General features: G+C 33.3%; 1 protein-coding gene across 1 annotated transcript; it reads left to right on the top strand.

Moving 5' to 3' along the window:
* Window positions 1–13,331: 13,331 nt before the first annotated feature.
* Window positions 13,332–14,100, top strand: LOC126890803 (ragulator complex protein LAMTOR2). The gene is made up of 2 exons (XM_050659996.1): window positions 13,332–13,506; window positions 13,701–14,100. Exons 1-2 carry the CDS (start codon window positions 13,430–13,432, stop codon window positions 14,014–14,016), a joined length of 393 nt encoding a protein of 130 aa, XP_050515953.1. The 5' UTR covers window positions 13,332–13,429; the 3' UTR covers window positions 14,017–14,100.
* Window positions 14,101–17,389: the final 3,289 nt, after the last annotated feature.

Here is a 17,389-nt window from a genome sequence, read left to right on the forward strand (position 1 = left end):
TTAACCTAACTTATAAACTTTTGTTTTTTTTAATTACTTTATTGCTGTTTATTTAACTTGGTAAATTTCGAAATGCCAAGACTATCAGAAATAACCAAATATAAAAGGAAAACATTAAAAGGGTAAACCCTGTAGTTGGCTGTATACCTTTGTTAAGACAACGTAGAATGAAGTAAACACTTCTGTTGTATATAGGTATATTATAAATTTATTAAAAAATTTTTAAAATTCATCCACAAGGGAGTGGTTGTACAAAACGTTTTCGGTCAAACTGACCATCCTCAGTGTAAACCTGGAAATAAGTGAACCACTTAGATTGAAATGCAAAAGGGTGAAATTTTGACAGTTAAAAAAGAAAATGTGGTTACTTACGTCCAGTGTACAAGTAATTGAAACTAGCCACTTGAATAGGTGTAAAACCTCAAAATAACATTATTGCTACATTATGAGCTGTATAGTAATCGACAATAAGTCGATGTCTTAAGATTAAAAATGTATCACATGTGGATGTATGTCATCCTTGCTCGGAATTAGCACAAGGTTGTGATCAGGTGAGAGGTTAACAACCAACTGATTAGACAGATTGGTGCCTGAAAATTCATGACAAGATGTCAAAGAAGATAGGTGGATTTCTCAAATGTCAACCGAAAAATTTTTGACAATGTGCATTAATATTTAACTTAATTATTCAATTGTGAATATGCAACTATTAAATTTGTTTGATATGAATTCTAAATTGTAAATAAAGGTTAATAAGCTATAATGATATATTCATTAGTGCACCGTAAACAAAAGCAAAATTCTACTCATATGCTGTGACGTCATAGACTGTTTGTCTACTGTATAGGACTGATAATAATTATATTAATTTGAGCAAAGTTATAATGAATGAATATTATTGAAAATTATATAGAAAATTTTTAAAATTTTTTTATCAAAATATGATATTTTAATAGAGTAGCAGCTGTAGAATTGGAGAAATGCCAATAGGGAATGGTCGGTTGCATATGTTTCAGGGAACCAACGAATATAATGAGAAAATACCAATCTATAGATCTGTAATGTGAATTATTGGAGGTATTAAAGGAAATGATATTAAAAGAGGGAAGTGGAATTGAAAAAATGTATGTACATATCTTAATCAAGAAATCTTCTCTAAAAATATTTTGTTATGACTGAATGTAAAAAGTTTGTCCCATATAGAACTATTGAAAATTTAAATTTAGAAAAATTATTAAAAAAGGTGATAAGGTAAGTTGCCTATGTTCAGTGGACAAATAAATGAAATATAATTACTGTTTTGAAATTAAATTGTGTGAATTGTTAAATGGATAAAGACTGATATTAAATTAGGAAAACTGCGCTGAAAGAAATGTACATGTTTTGATCAAAGAAGAAAATTAATTTTGATTGTATGTAAAAAGAATATGTCACATATTAAACTATTGAAATTCTAGATTGAATATTGTATTGACCAAAGTTGATATTAAGTAAATTTATTAAATGTTGATAGCTGAGATTTATTTTTTAATTTTAATCTAAATGAAAAATAGAGTGAATCAATTAAAATGTTGGAAATTCAACAAAATTTTTGGTTATTGTCTATATTAGAATGTCATATCCGAAAAGATCAAGGGTTCCATGGTGTGATTTTGATATAATGTGTGTTCCATGGTGTGATAATTCTCTTAATCACGGTTAAGAGAAAGTTGACGGTTAACACCATACATACCACTACAAACCCAAAATAAACAAAAAACCCAAACATTATACCTAATCAAATATTCTTTTAGTATCTTCCAGTTTCTTTCACTCTGTGCTCCTGTCAAGACTCTATCTCTTCCATCTCATTCTTTAATTATTTTCACTTAACAAAATCATTTTCTCATTATATAATCTCATTATCCTCATTATAATTCTCAAAATCTCATTAATCAATAACCAAAAATTTTGTTGAATTTCCAACATTTTAATTGATTCACTCTATTTTTCATTTAGATTAAAATTAAAAAATAAATCTCAGCTATCAACATTTAATAAATTTACTTAATATCAACTTTGGTCAATACAATATTCAATCTAGAATTTCAATAGTTTAATATGTGACATATTCTTTTTACATTTAGAGCTTACAATCAAAATTAATTTTCTTCTTTGATCAAAACATGTACATTTCTTTCAGCGCAGTTTTCCTAATTTAATATCAGTCTTTATCCATTTAACAATTCACACAATTTAATTTCAAAACAGTAATTATATTTCATTTATTTGTCCACTGAACATAGGCAACTTACCTTATCACCTTTTTTAATAATTTTTCTAAATTTAAATTTTCAATAGTTCTATATGGGACAAACTTTTTACATTCAGTCATAACAAAATATTTTTAGAGAAGATTTCTTGATTAAGATATGTACATACATTTTTTCAATTCCACTTCCCTCTTTTAATATCATTTCCTTTAATACCTCCAATAATTCACATTACAGATCTATAGATTGGTATTTTCTCATTATATTCGTTGGTTCCCTGAAACATATGCAACCGACCATTCCCTATTGGCATTTCTCCAATTCTACAGCTGCTACTCTATTAAAATATCATATTTTGATAAAAAAATTTTAAAAATTTTCTATATAATTTTCAATAATATTCATTCATTATAACTTTGCTCAAATTAATATAATTATTATCAGTCCTATACAGTAGACAAACAGTCTATGACGTCACAGCATATGAGTAGAATTTTGCTTTTGTTTACGGTGCACTAATGAATATATCATTATAGCTTATTAACCTTTATTTACAATTTAGAATTCATATCAAACAAATTTAATAGTTGCATATTCACAATTGAATAATTAAGTTAAATATTAATGCACATTGTCAAAAATTTTTCGGTTGACATTTGAGAAATCCACCTATCTTCTTTGACATCTTGTCATGAATTTTCAGGCACCAATCTGTCTAATCAGTTGGTTGTTAACCTCTCACCTGATCACAACCTTGTGCTAATTCCGAGCAAGGATGACATACATCCACATGTGATACATTTTTAATCTTAAGACATCGACTTATTGTCGATTACTATACAGCTCATAATGTAGCAATAATGTTATTTTGAGGTTTTACACCTATTCAAGTGGCTAGTTTCAATTACTTGTACACTGGACGTAAGTAACCACATTTTCTTTTTTAACTGTCAAAATTTCACCCTTTTGCATTTCAATCTAAGTGGTTCACTTATTTCCAGGTTTACACTGAGGATGGTCAGTTTGACCGAAAACGTTTTGTACAACCACTCCCTTGTGGATGAATTTTAAAAATTTTTTAATAAATTTATAATATACCTATATACAACAGAAGTGTTTACTTCATTCTACGTTGATAAAAGGAAAAGGCGGTAGCAGCAACTTTAAGTATTATTATTGCTGCAGCCAGCCTTTTAGTCACTAATTTAGAACGCCGAGATCGGAGATGGTGAGTAAGATCTTAGTTGAACAAGAAGAGGGGTAATAATGTATCTCCAACAGAAGAATTTATCCAAGTAGATGATGAAAATGACTCTAATTTTCTAGGAATGAATGTACATTTTAATAAACCCTTGGGAAAAATTGAACAATTACAAAGAAATCTATATTTCGAAATACTATTTCTGCGAAACACAAATTAATTATTATTCTAAGGTACTTAGCTAGAGGAGAGAGAGCTTCCGTAGCTTAATATACAATTTAAAATAATTATAGAATCTCAGAAAGTGCCATTTCATTATTCATTCATTTCCATCGTTGATATATTTCACAAACAGAAAACAGCTGATCGGCATGTATTCGTGAATCCCTGTCGTCAATGACATTTGATATTGTGGAAAAATCAAATTCCCCTAGACTTGCATGAAAACTTGCAGAAAAAATGGCACCAAACCGATTATCGCGCAATTGCAAGAAGTTGCATGCAATAATCAACTGACGACATACTGCGCATGCCTTTAGGCAACTTTCTTGCGTCTTGCAGGTAGAATTGCAAGCTGTAAAGCGCCCTTTACCCTTAACCTAACTTATAAACTTTTGTTTTTTTTAATTACTTTATTGCTGTTTATTTAACTTGGTAAATTTCGAAATGCCAAGACTATCAGAAATAACGAAATATAAAAGGAAAAAGGCGATAGCAGCAACTTTAAGTATTATTATTGCTGCAGCCTAGAATTTAGAACGCCGAGATCGGAGATGGTGAGTAAGATCTTAGTTGAACAAGAATAGGGGTAATAATGTATCTCCAACAGAAGAATTTATCCAAGTAGATGATGAAAATGACTCTAATTTTCTAGGAATGAATGTACATTTTAATAAACTCTTGGGAAAAATTGAACAATTACAAAGAAATCTATATTTCGAAATACTATTTCTGCGAGACACAAATTAATTATTATCCTAAGGTACTTAGCTAGAGGAGAGAGGGCTTCCGTAGCTTAATATACAATTTACAATAATTATGGAATCTCAGAAAGTGCCATTTCATTATTCATTCATTTCCATCCTTGATATATTTCACAAACAGAAAACAGCTGATCGGCATGTATTCGTGAATTCGTGTCGTCAATGACATTTCATATTGTGGAAAAATCAAATTCCCCTAGACTTGCATGAAAACCTGCAGAAAAAATGGCACCAAACCGATTATCGCGCAATTGCAAGAAGTTGCATGCAATAATCAACTGACGACATACTGCGCATGCCTTTAGGCAACTTTCTTGCGTCTTGCAGGTAGAATTGCAAGCTGTAAAGCGCCCTTTAAGACCGCTTTACAGCTTGCAAGAAAACTTGCTGCAATACTCTTGCATGCAAGACTTTCATGCAAGTCAATTGCATGGTCTTTTACAGCTTGCAACCCGGCTTGCATGCAATTTGAAATTTTACCCTTAACCTAACTTATAAACTTTTGTTTTTTTTTAATTACTTTATTGCTGTTTATTTAACTTGGTAAATTTCGAAATGCCAAGACTATCAGAAATAACCAAATATAAAAGGAAAAAGGCGGTAGCAGCAACTTTAAGTATTATTATTACTGCAGCCAGCCTTTTAGTCACTAATTTAGAACACCGAGATCGGAGCTGGTGAGTAAGATCTTAGTTGAACAAGAAGAGGGGTAATAATGTATCTCCAACAGAATTTATCCAAGTAGATGATGAAAATGACTCTAATTTTCTAGGAATGAATGTACATTTTAATAAACCCTTGGGAAAAATTGAACAATTACAAAGAAATATATATTTCGAAATACTATTTCTGCGAAACACAAATTAATTATTATCCTAAGGTACTTAGCTAGAGGAGAGAGAGCTTCCGTAGCTTAATATACAATTTACAATAATTATAGAATCTCAGAAAGTGCCATTTCATTATTCATTCATTTCCATCGTTGATATATTTCACAAACAGAAAACAGCTGATCGGCATGTATTCGTGAATCCGTGTCGTCAATGACATTTGATATTGTGGAAAAATCAAATTCCCCTAGACTTGCATGAAAACTTGCAGAAAAAATGGCACCAAACCGATTATCGCGCAATTGCAAGAAGTTGCATGCAATAGTCAACTGACGACATACTGCGCATGCCTTTAGGCAACTTTCTTGCGTCTTGCATGTAGAATTGCAAGCTGTAAAGCGCTCTTTAGGTTTGTTCCAACATGAACTTTTGGACGGTCCAGAAACCGTCACGAAACTACTCGTACCGTTTGTTGTGCGCATGTTCGTAATAGGGCTTTTCATTCACAGTCATTTGTTTCGAGCTTCTGTCATGTGTCACATAATATTAATATATCTACGTCGTACGTTATTGGTATTACCAATGATACAAACCGAAGACGTATGCCGTAGATACATTAATATTATGTGACACATGACAGAAGCTCGAAACAAATGACAATCGATGAAAAGCCCTATTGTATCGCCCAGTTATCGTCCCATGACGGTAATCATATATTTGTCATTTTTGTTGGTGACAGTTTGTGTGATTTTAGTCGATCAAAGGCTCAAAAACTTTAAAGAATTAAATCCTAGTGCGCAAGTCAGTCCAACCAGCACATTATGCATTTGCCCCATTACTGAAATGATCATCACGAAACCGTCACCGAAAGATCACAATTCTTGTTGGAACAGTGGGAAGGACGATCCGATGACGATCATATTTTTGTTGGAACGGATTTTGTTTACTGCGCAGAAGCGTTACCGTTTCGTGACGGTTCTCGGTCGTGTTGGAACAAACTTATTATGGGGCTAGTACACGTTGGGCCAAGGAGTGGGGCCAACGTGTACAGGACCACTTGACATGAGTTTGCGATTGGCGGTCAGCGTTGGTCTACAAACCGAATCTTGTCGGTATTTGGTGCACAAATCAAAGAATTTTTGGGACTTGCGCGATCTGCCAAACAGCTGTTTGGTTATGAACACTGAACACATTGTTGTCGTTGAGTTTAAAATATTTGTTTTCTCTTCTCACAATACTGATACTGTTTATAAGTATTAATTTTAAGGTTGTGTTTTAATATGAATACTTTTTTCGGTGTAAAAGCACCGTCGTTTGCGCCATTGTTTTTTAATCACTCTTGTTTGGTACACTTTTCTATAAGCATTGAACGCATTGTACAAATTAATTACGACAGCTGCTACAGTCTCCACATCCATATCCATAATCAGAGTTTGTTTTTTGTTTATCCACTAAGAAAGGTTAATGCAGACTGATAACTCCACCAACGTGTAATCACCATGTATTCACTGTTCTTACTTGGCCCAACTTATTGGCCCAACTCATTGGCCAACTAGTTGGCCCAACGTGTACTGGAGCCATTAGCATAGAGAGAGTGTCATTCAGAGCGAAGTGACGACACCATCTTTTTTATTTGGATTAGTGCTGTTTCACTCTTACGCATAGTAAAGCTGCCACAGTTGTCCTCCTCTTCCGTGCCTATATTCACACTGAATGTCATCATAGATTTTCGATACAATGTGTTAGAAAGAGATGCAGCAAACCAGTCCTTGAGATCTTGTCGTCAGGAAGCGCGGAAGGTAGGCTCCCTCTATGTTAATATATACCTCTATGTTCTGTCATTGAAGCAGAAAAATTATATATTGCTCCACAATATTGATGTGATATGCAATTATTATATAAAGGTAAATTTAATTAATTGTATTTTGCTTGCAGTACTGCATTTTAATAACTAATTTTATTTACTACATACACTTGTTTAAGTTTGCATAACATAACCTGCATCTTATTTTTTCTTCTTAATATTTTTTTGGACTATGGGCTTGACAATTATCCAGCAACCAGGACTAATATAATTGGCCAATATAATATAAAAGTGCGAATAAAAGTACAGAGCGTAGAAATAGAGGTCGCTTTGCCGAACTTGCACGGTCCCAATAGTAAATATTACGGATTCTGGATTTCAATGCATATTTTTTAAGTTATACTTCTTTAGGACTTCAAACAAGCTTACGATTCTGTTAGCAGAGAAGCATTGTGGGAGACTATGGTAGAAATGGGAGTACCTGGAAAACTGGTACGATTAGCAAAGGTGAGCACGGAGAACGCTTCCGCACGAATCAGAATTGGCAGCACCACGTCGGAGGAATTCCTCATTGACACCGGACTTAGACAAGGAGATCCTCTCGCCCACTGCTGTTTAACTTCGCACTGGAACCTGCAGTGAGGAAAGCTCAGCCACAACTGACAAACGGATTTGCCGCCCAAGGATCAAAAATACTATTAGCCTTTGCGGATGACGTGGACACAATTGCACAATCCACCAGAGATGCAAAAGAAGTTTTTACCCTATTCGAGAACGGAGCCAAGGAAGTTGGTCTTAAGGTCAACGAGGACAAGACCAAGTACATGGTGGTTACGAAGAACCCAAGACCAAGGGTTAGACAAAACGTAACAATTAATGAATACAATTTTGAAGTCGTCAAAGAATTTAAGTACCTGGGAGCGATCATAACATCTGAAAATAACTATGAAAAGGACGTGGCAGCCAGGATTATTGCAGGAAACAGGGCATATTACTCATTAAGGACCCTACTTAAATCAAAAATACTCTCAAGACCAGCAAAAATAAGAGTATATAAGACAATAATTCGTCCCACAATAACGTATGGAAGCGAAACATGGACTCTGAATCAGCGGGAAACAACAAAATTACTGGTACTTGAAAGAAAGATACTGCGGACTATCTATGGGCCTTGCAGAGAAGAGACAACAGGAGAATGGAGAAGAAGACACAATGATGAACTTCAGACAATATACGGAGATGAAAACATAGTACGCTACATTAAATCAAACAGATTACGATGGGCGGGTCACGTACTAAGATCAAGTGACGAAAGACTTCTAAACGCCACATTCTGGGAAAGGCCCGATGGAAAAAGGTCAGTTGGTCGCCCAAGAAAGAGATGGAAGGACGCAGTAGCCAGCGATCTACGCAAAATGGGAGTACAGCAATGGGAAATAGCTGCTCAGGACCGACAACAATGGAGGGAAATAGTAAACGCGGCCAAGACTCACATAGAGTTGTAGAGACAAATGATGATGATGATGATACTTCTTTAGGCGCGATTTAGAGTAAAATTTAATAATGCTGCGCGCATGCGCACACAGACAGTATGGCGGTTAGTTGCTATCTTTCAAGTTATGTATAAATATATCAGTGCAAGAAAAGGTGTGAAAAGAATATATTAGTGTTTTTAGTAAATATATTTATTATAATTTTTGTTCAGGAGTAAGATGAGTACTATTACAACATTTTATTGTATATTTATTATACTTCACCTTGATTGTTTGTTACCGTAAATTGTCATAAGGTACGTCCGAACCGATACAGACACAGTCCTCGTAGCGTATTTGGCATTCGGCCAGAGATCGAGAGGTCTTGAGTTCGAATCCGGAGCAATCGTATTCGCGAACTCAAGCGAGGGTGCTGCCGCTTATTTGGAACTAGAGGAATTGGGATGAAGATTTAAACAAAATATCCGTTAACCTATGTATCAATGTCGATTGAATGCTTGTCTGGTGTGTTCATTTAATGAATGATTTATTTATATTAATTAATTACATCAATAAAAATATTAATTATATTAAAATGCGTTATCCCAATTACATCGGCCATTTTCATGCAACTGCACTGCCACCTATAGTCGATTAAGTTCGCGAATACTTTTTTAATTTTTTTGAAAGCGGTAAGCACAAAATTAGTTTGGTGTTTAAAAAAAATTAAAACAAACTGTTTAAAAAGTATATTTATTTTTAAGAAATCATATAATAGAAGTATAACTTCTTACGTGCGTACAAAGTACACACACATTATTTTTTTTCTACGCTGTGTCTAGGTACACGCTAACGTGTACGCAAATAAAAAAGTTAGGTACACGCGAATTAAACTTCATCAAGCCAGTGGCGTCATTAGCGTGCGCAGTGACTTTATATTTTGGTACACGCTATTTTGATATGTTTAGTGTTTGTTGTTTGTTTGATAGAAAATATTTGTATTAAGGGAAGGGGAAGGGAAGCAAAACTATTCAGATATTTCAAACTTAATTGTAATAAAACAATATGTATATAAAAGTATATATTCAGGTTAGCAAAATAAATATTAGTTAACATGATATATACAAAATACTGCTAAAATAATTTTTATACGTGAGTTAATTATACCAGTTTATATTGGTGTTTATTTTTGCTGTGGTGTTTATTTTTATTTATACAGGAAGTTGAACTTGTTACGATTTTCATAGAAAATTGGTTATAACTTTGTAAATACCCTGTATAACATAATAAACCTTTATATTTTTGTGATATGGAAGTTAACAAGATTTCGAACATAAAATAAAATATAGGGTGCTAAAATATAATTTTCGTAATTTTGTAATATGTAGCTCAAAGTTTGCTAAAATTTTTGTTACTAACTTTTATTGCTATCTATTACTATAGCGGATCTACTGACCTTTATCACACTAATCAATCGCCCCGTATATTTTATCTTATTACTTCTGCTACCCTTAATCACGAATTTTTTTCTCTTATCTTTTTCATACTGTTTTAGAATGTTGTTAAACTCATTAAAAGAACTAAATAATTGTCAACACTCATCAAACAACTAAAAAATAAGGAAACTCTCAATATTAAAGTGTCAACATAACGCGATTAGACAAATTCTAACCACACTCTGACACTGGCGATACTTACAGATACTTAATAATACCACAGCATACACGCGGCTCAAATTAGCGTGTACCAAAAAATCCAGTCATAGTACACGCTAAATAATGACGTCACTGACTTGATGACGTTTAAGCGTGTACCCAACTTTTTTATTTGCGTACACGTTAGCGTGTACCTAGACACAGCGTTTTTTCTATACAAGTTCCACTTGAAGTTAGGCGTGTTGATGACAGTTGCGATTAATGAACTGTCACGACGTCACGACTATCACACATAGAGTTATATATTAGCATAGAGAGAGTGTCATTCAGAGCGAAGTGACGACACCATCTTTTTTATTTGCATTAGTGTTGTTTCACTCTTACGCATAGTAAAGCTGCTACAGTTGTCCTCCCCTTCCGTGCCTATACTCACACTGAATGTCATCACAGATTCTCGATACAATGTGTTAAGTCCACTTTACATCAACAATAATTGAACAAGAAATTGACAACAAGTTATTCAAGGTCAAATTTGACTTATATAAAACACAATTCTACATCCAATTTTGCCGTGAATAAAAAGAAAATAAAGAAATTTGACAAAATAAAACATATCCAATTGTTCTATTTCATCAAATTCCTTCATTTTCTTTTACAAACCATACATTTTGTACTCGTCAAATTTGGCCTTGAATAACTTTGTCAATTTCTTATTCAATTTATTGTTGATGTAAAGTGGACATTAGAAAGAGATGCCGCAAACCAGTCCATGAGATCTTAGGTTTGTTCCAACACGACCGAGAACCGTCACGAAACGGTAACGCTCCTGCGCAGTAAACAAAATCCGTTCCAACAAAAATATGATCGTCATCGGATCATCCTTCCCACTGTTCCAACAAGAATTGTGATCTTTTAGTGACGGTTTCGTGATGATCATTTCAGTAATCGGGAAATAGGGTTTTTCATTGATTGTCATTTGTTTCGAGCTTTTGTCATGTGTCACATAATATATCTACGGCATACGTCTTTAGTTTTTATCAGGTTTGTTCCAACACGACCGAGAACCGTCACGAAACGGTAATGCTCCTGCGCAGTAAACAAAATCCGTTCCAACAAAAATATGATCGTCATCGGATCGTCCTTCCCACTGTTCCAACAAGAATTGTGATCTTTCGGTGACGGTTTCGTGATGATCATTTCAGTAATCGGGCAAATGCATAATGTGCTGGTTGGACTGACTTGCACACTAGGACTTAATTCGTTAAAGTTTTTGAGCCTTTGATCGACTAAAAGCACACAAGCTGTCACCAATAAAAATGACAAATATATGATTACCGTCATGGGACGATAACTGGGCGATACAATTACGAACATGCGCACAACAAACGGTACAAGTAGTTTCGTGACCGTCCAAAAGTTCATGTTGGAATAAACCTATTGGATATACCAACAACAATATACATATTGATAGACGCTGTGTCTAGGTACACGCTAACGTGTACGCAAATAAAAAAGTTAGGTACACGCGAATTAAACTTCATCAAGCCAGTGACGTCATTATTTAGCGTGCGCAGTGACTTTATATTTTGGTACACGCTATTTTGATATGTTTAGGTCCGGTACTTTATGTCTCGATTAACAGCCGGTTAGCTAACTGGGGTTTAATCGGGACCTCTTTAGGGTCTCTTGGGTTGTAATAAAGGCAATTACAAGTATTATTAAATATAATTATAAATAAGGATAATAATAATTATAATTGCATTTATTACAACGCAAATAAGAGACCCTAAAGAGGTTCCGATTAAACTTCGGTTAACTAACCGGCTGTTAATCTAGACTACATAAAGTACCGGGCCTTAGTGTTTGTTTGATATAAAATATTTTTATTAAGGAAAGGGGAAGGGAAGCAAAACTATTCAGATGTTTCAAACTTAATTGTAATAAAACAACTGTATATAAAATATATATTCAGGTTAGCAAATAAATATTAGTTAACATGATATATACAAAATACTGCTAAAATAATTTTTATACGTAAGTTAATTATACCAGTTTATATTGGTGTTTATTTTTGCTGTGGTGTTTATTTTTATTTATACAGGGAGTTGAACTTGTTACGATTTTCAAAGAAAATTGGTTATAACTTTGTAAATACCCTGTATAACATAATAAACCTTTATATTTTTGTGATATGGAAGTTAAGAAGATTTCGAACATAAAATAAAATATAGGATGTTCCATTTCCATTTAAAAAACATAAGTTTGGTCTGCCACTGTTATCGAACGCCCTGTAACATTCTAACTAATTTTAATAATTTTGTAATATGAAGCTCAAAGTTTGCTAAAAATTTTTGTTACTAACTTTTATTGCTATCTATTATTATAGCGGATCTACTGAGCTTTATCACACTAATCAATCGCCCCGTATATTTTGTCTTATTACTTCTGCTACCCTTAATCACGAATTTTTGTCTCTTATCTTTTTCATACTGTTTTAGAATGCTGTTAAACTCATTAAAAGAACTAAATAATTGTCCACACTCCATACTTAATTAAAAAAAAACACTAAACAAGTAAAAATAAGGAAACTCTTTACAAATCAATATTAAACTGTAAACATAACGCGATTAGACAAATTCTAACCAAACTCTGACACTTGCGATACTTACATATTACAGATACTTAATACCACAGCATACATGCGGCTCAAATTAGCGTGTACCAAAAAACCCAGTCATAGTACACGCTCAATAATGACGTCACTGACTTGATGACGTTTAAGCGTGTACCTAACTTTTTTTATTTGCGTACACGTTAGCGTGTACCTAGACACAGCGATTGATAGATAAATCAGTCATCAGTCAGGTAACCGTTCCAACATCGGTTTCCAAATTACCGTCATGGGACGATAACTGGGCGATACAATTACGAACATGCGCACAACAAACGGTACAAGTAGTTTCGTGACGGTTTCTGGACCGTCCAAAAGTTTATGTTGGAACAAACCTCTTGTCGTCAGGAAGCGCGGAAAGTAGGCTCACATGTTAATATCTTAGACAACTCTTTTTTCCTTGTCTAAGGTTAATATATACCTCTATGCTATCCATGCTATCACACCGTCAGTGTAATGTCACTGTCAACTGTCACTATCAGTAGTCAGTGTCAGTGTCAACAAAAATAATTTAGCAGGTATTTTTGTACTTTGTTGTTTTTATGTTTAGGATTAATTACAATGTCCAAAATGCTGAAACCCAAAGCATTAACTCAAGTATTAAGCCAAACCAATACTGGTGGTGTGGAAACAACATTGTAAGTACCACATATTTGGAAGTGGGGATATACAAAATCTTTGTTAAAATTTTAAAGTAAAAAGATCAGTAGAGAAGTGGTAGTTGAATTTTCTTATTTATCATACGGCAAATCTGTCTCAAATTTCAACTTATATGTACTGTCCGCTTATTCCCACAACATTACCCCTGATTTTAACAAAGTTTTAATTATAGGTTACTGAATTCAGAAGGCTCCCTTTTAGCATACAGTGGTTACGGAGATAAAGATCCCAGAGTAACTGCAGCAATCGCAAGCAACATTTGGAGCGCCTATGAGAGAAATGGTCGAAATGTTTTTCGAGAGGACCACCCACAGATAATCCTTATGGAATGCCAAGAAGGCCGAATAGCCATAACACAAGTAGCTAATTTACTGCTGTGTCTTTATGCAAAAAGTGTTGTTGGCTTTGGTATGTTAAAACAGAAAGCAACAGCTTTGGCATTGTATTTAGAGGGACCGTTAAAGCAGGTGGCTTCATCTGAGAAGTAATTTAGATGTTAAGGAATACTTTAGATTTTTAATTGTTACTTTAGTTTTTGTAAATAAAATAAAATATACATTTTATATTCTAAATATTGCAGCTTTTAATTAAACTTTGGTTGGTATTGAGACACTGAGTCACCAGTGGCGACGCCTGACTTTTTCTAAAGTGTTACCAAAACCAGATATTAAATATATACCAGATATATTATATATTATCTATATATATAATGTATTTTATAAATATTTTTATATATACAGTGTTCCCATACATCAAAGTTTGTTCGACTAGACACCGTGAATTTTCAGCTTGCTATTAATCAACTTTTTTTTGGTACGCGTGATCCAGGTCTATTATAAAAATAGATGAAATAAAATTAAAAAATTAAAAATTTAAGAAATTATATAAAGTATCTACAAACTAAAAACATATTTGTTGTTTTTAGGTAAAATATGTATTATATCACCTTTATACTTTATTAAAAAATCCAAATTGTATAATTAGTATACTAATCAGTACATTCATTTGTCATTTTTAGCCTAAAATATTAAATAATTTTTATTTTATTGATTATACACTACAATGTACTGTATAATCAATATTATTATATGGCATATTATAATAATGTTGTTGTAAATTAATATATTTCAACAAGTAATTAAAATCGATTAATATGATTTATATAGGATAAAAAGGTATAGATATATTATCTGTATAATAAGCAAGTACAGTTACAAGTTATAAACTAATAATTAATAATGCATATTATGCAATAATCGAATCCAAAGGGATGGTACGGTTAACTAACAGGAGTTTAATCGAGAAAATACCGGCCCTAAGAATAACAGACTTCATAAATGAAATTATAATTATTACCTATAATTATAATAATAATTAAAATTGCATTTATTAAGTCTGATATTCTTACGGTCGGTATTTTCTGTCCCGATAGACACCGGCCCTACCTAGCGTCACCAAATTAAAATTTGGTAACACCAATACGCGGTTTCAGAGCCATCGTCCCCGCAAAATTTTCAGAGACGATCCAGTCAAAGATCCTACTATCGTTGCCACTCACAGAAGTGGTAAACAGCGCGGCGCACGGTAAGGGCACAGTATAATAAATATGGAACCTCTTTATACTGTGGTAAGGGCGTATTATAATAACGTGCAACCGATTTTACATAAACTCGCTGATATTTTCGTGCGTCTAGTTGGCTATTTTACTGGATTAGGTAGATACTATTAACAAATATTTCTATTTTTAAAAAATATAAATGGAATTATTTCATAGTAGTCATAAAATATTTATTTACAAATTTTAACTGTTACCAATGGTAACAATGGTTACATGGACGCTTCGCCAGTGTGAGTCACTAAGGTAATCACTGCCAAGGGAACATCCATAATGGACTTTTTAATACTTAAACGTTTCACTGCTGCTGTTGTTTACTTATAAACATCGGATGATGACTTGCATTGAGCAATTGTTGCTTGTATTCCCGGGAAGTCAGTAAAAAATGTAAATCCCGATTCCGGGAATTCTTACAGATTTCCCGGGATTTTAATAGTTATTTATGATATAAGTGTTAAAAGTACACGTTTAAGGCATGCATGTGAAAGTTTGCAGAATGAGTGAGACCGAGTTCTGCAATTCACATGAGTGCCTTAAAAATGTACTTTTTAACACGCATATCATACAATGATAATTATATTTCTAGTACTGATCTGAAGGTTAGTGAAAATACAAAATACTTCTGGAATCACATTAACTCATTGAAACAAGATCACGGTATCCCCAATAAAATGCATTATAATGGTACAATTGCTGAAAGTGGTACAGACATTAGTAATTTATTTGCTACTCATTTCTCTAGTGTTTATAAAAATGATAATATAGATGTGTCAAATATGCAATACGATATTTTTAGGCCGCCTGACATTCCATTTATACAATTTTCCCTAAGCGAAGTTTATGAAGGAATTAGCTCTTTAAAAGGTAAACTGCTTAGTGGTCCGGATGGTATCCCTGCGTATTTTTTGATAAATTGTAAATGTAGTCTTTCCAAACCACTAAATTATTTATTTAATTCTTCGTTAAAATTACAACAATTTCCTGTTAAATGGCGGGATAGTTTTATTAACCCTGTATTCAAAAATGGTCTGAAAAATGATATTGCTAATTATCGTCCCGTAGTATTACTTTCTGCAATACCTAAATTATTTTAACTGTTGTTATATAAACCCTTGTCATGGTATTGTAAAAATATTCTGATCGAACAACAGCATGGTTTTACGAGTGGGAAATCTACCAACACAAACTTAATGCTTTATCAACATTGTATCACTTCTGCCTTTGAAAAGAGGTGCCAAGTTGATTCGATTTACACTGACTTTTCGAAGGCATTTGATACAGTGAACCACAATTTACTCTTACAAAAACTCGTTAAAATCGGATTTCCACACCCAAGTAGCAATTTGTCGACGCGACAACGTTGTCTACCGCGTGGCAACGTTTTGTTACAACGTTGTTATTGCCTAGAAGACGACCCTATTCTGCACTAATTTGGTGGACGATTTTTGAGTTGTCTTGACGTTGCCTAGGCAACCTCATATGAAGCAACATCGTTTCCTAAGCGTTGCATAACACAACTGAAGCGACTATAAAAAGAACCTGCGCGTGCAATGGTTGCTCAAGGAGTCAGACTAGTTATGTTTTTTTACCTATATTTTTAACACCTGTATGGTGAATGCGAAAACCAAAATGGTAACTATTTTGACATCGTATTAGGTATTTAAATTTATATAAACACATAAAGGACTTAAACAAAATTACCTGATCTGAAATTTATAAACGCATCTCAGATTACCGTCAAATATGGATATTTCACCTTTAAAAAACACACGCGCTACTTTTTTACGACATTTTTGACAAAAAATATGCATATTTAAAAAAATCAATTTTTAATATAAAAGTCAAAATTTATGTTAAAGATGTTCTGTATAAATTTAATGTATTGATTGTGCTTTTAAAGGTATCAGAAAATGCCTGCATTTTTTATATTCTGTATTTTCATTTTCTTTACATCCCAAAAATCTCAAGTAAAACCAAAATGGTGCATTAAACAATATTACCTTATTACTAAAAAAATACCTTATTACCAACCCTAGACCGATAAGACAACTTAGAAGTCCAATCGCCAACCAAGCCCGGCCGCGCTGACTATCCCAACCATTTTAGAACGCACCCTCTTATTGGGTGACAGAGAGACTATTTAGTGAATTGGTTGGAAAGTTACCTACAATGCAGGATTCAGTATGTGAAAATAAAAAATTTTACTTCGATTCCTATAAACGCAAGTTCTGGCGTCCCACAGGGAT

The sequence above is a fragment of the Diabrotica virgifera genome, chromosome 8, assembly GCF_917563875.1.
Source record: "Diabrotica virgifera virgifera chromosome 8, PGI_DIABVI_V3a".
NCBI lineage: Eukaryota > Metazoa > Arthropoda > Insecta > Coleoptera > Chrysomelidae > Diabrotica > Diabrotica virgifera.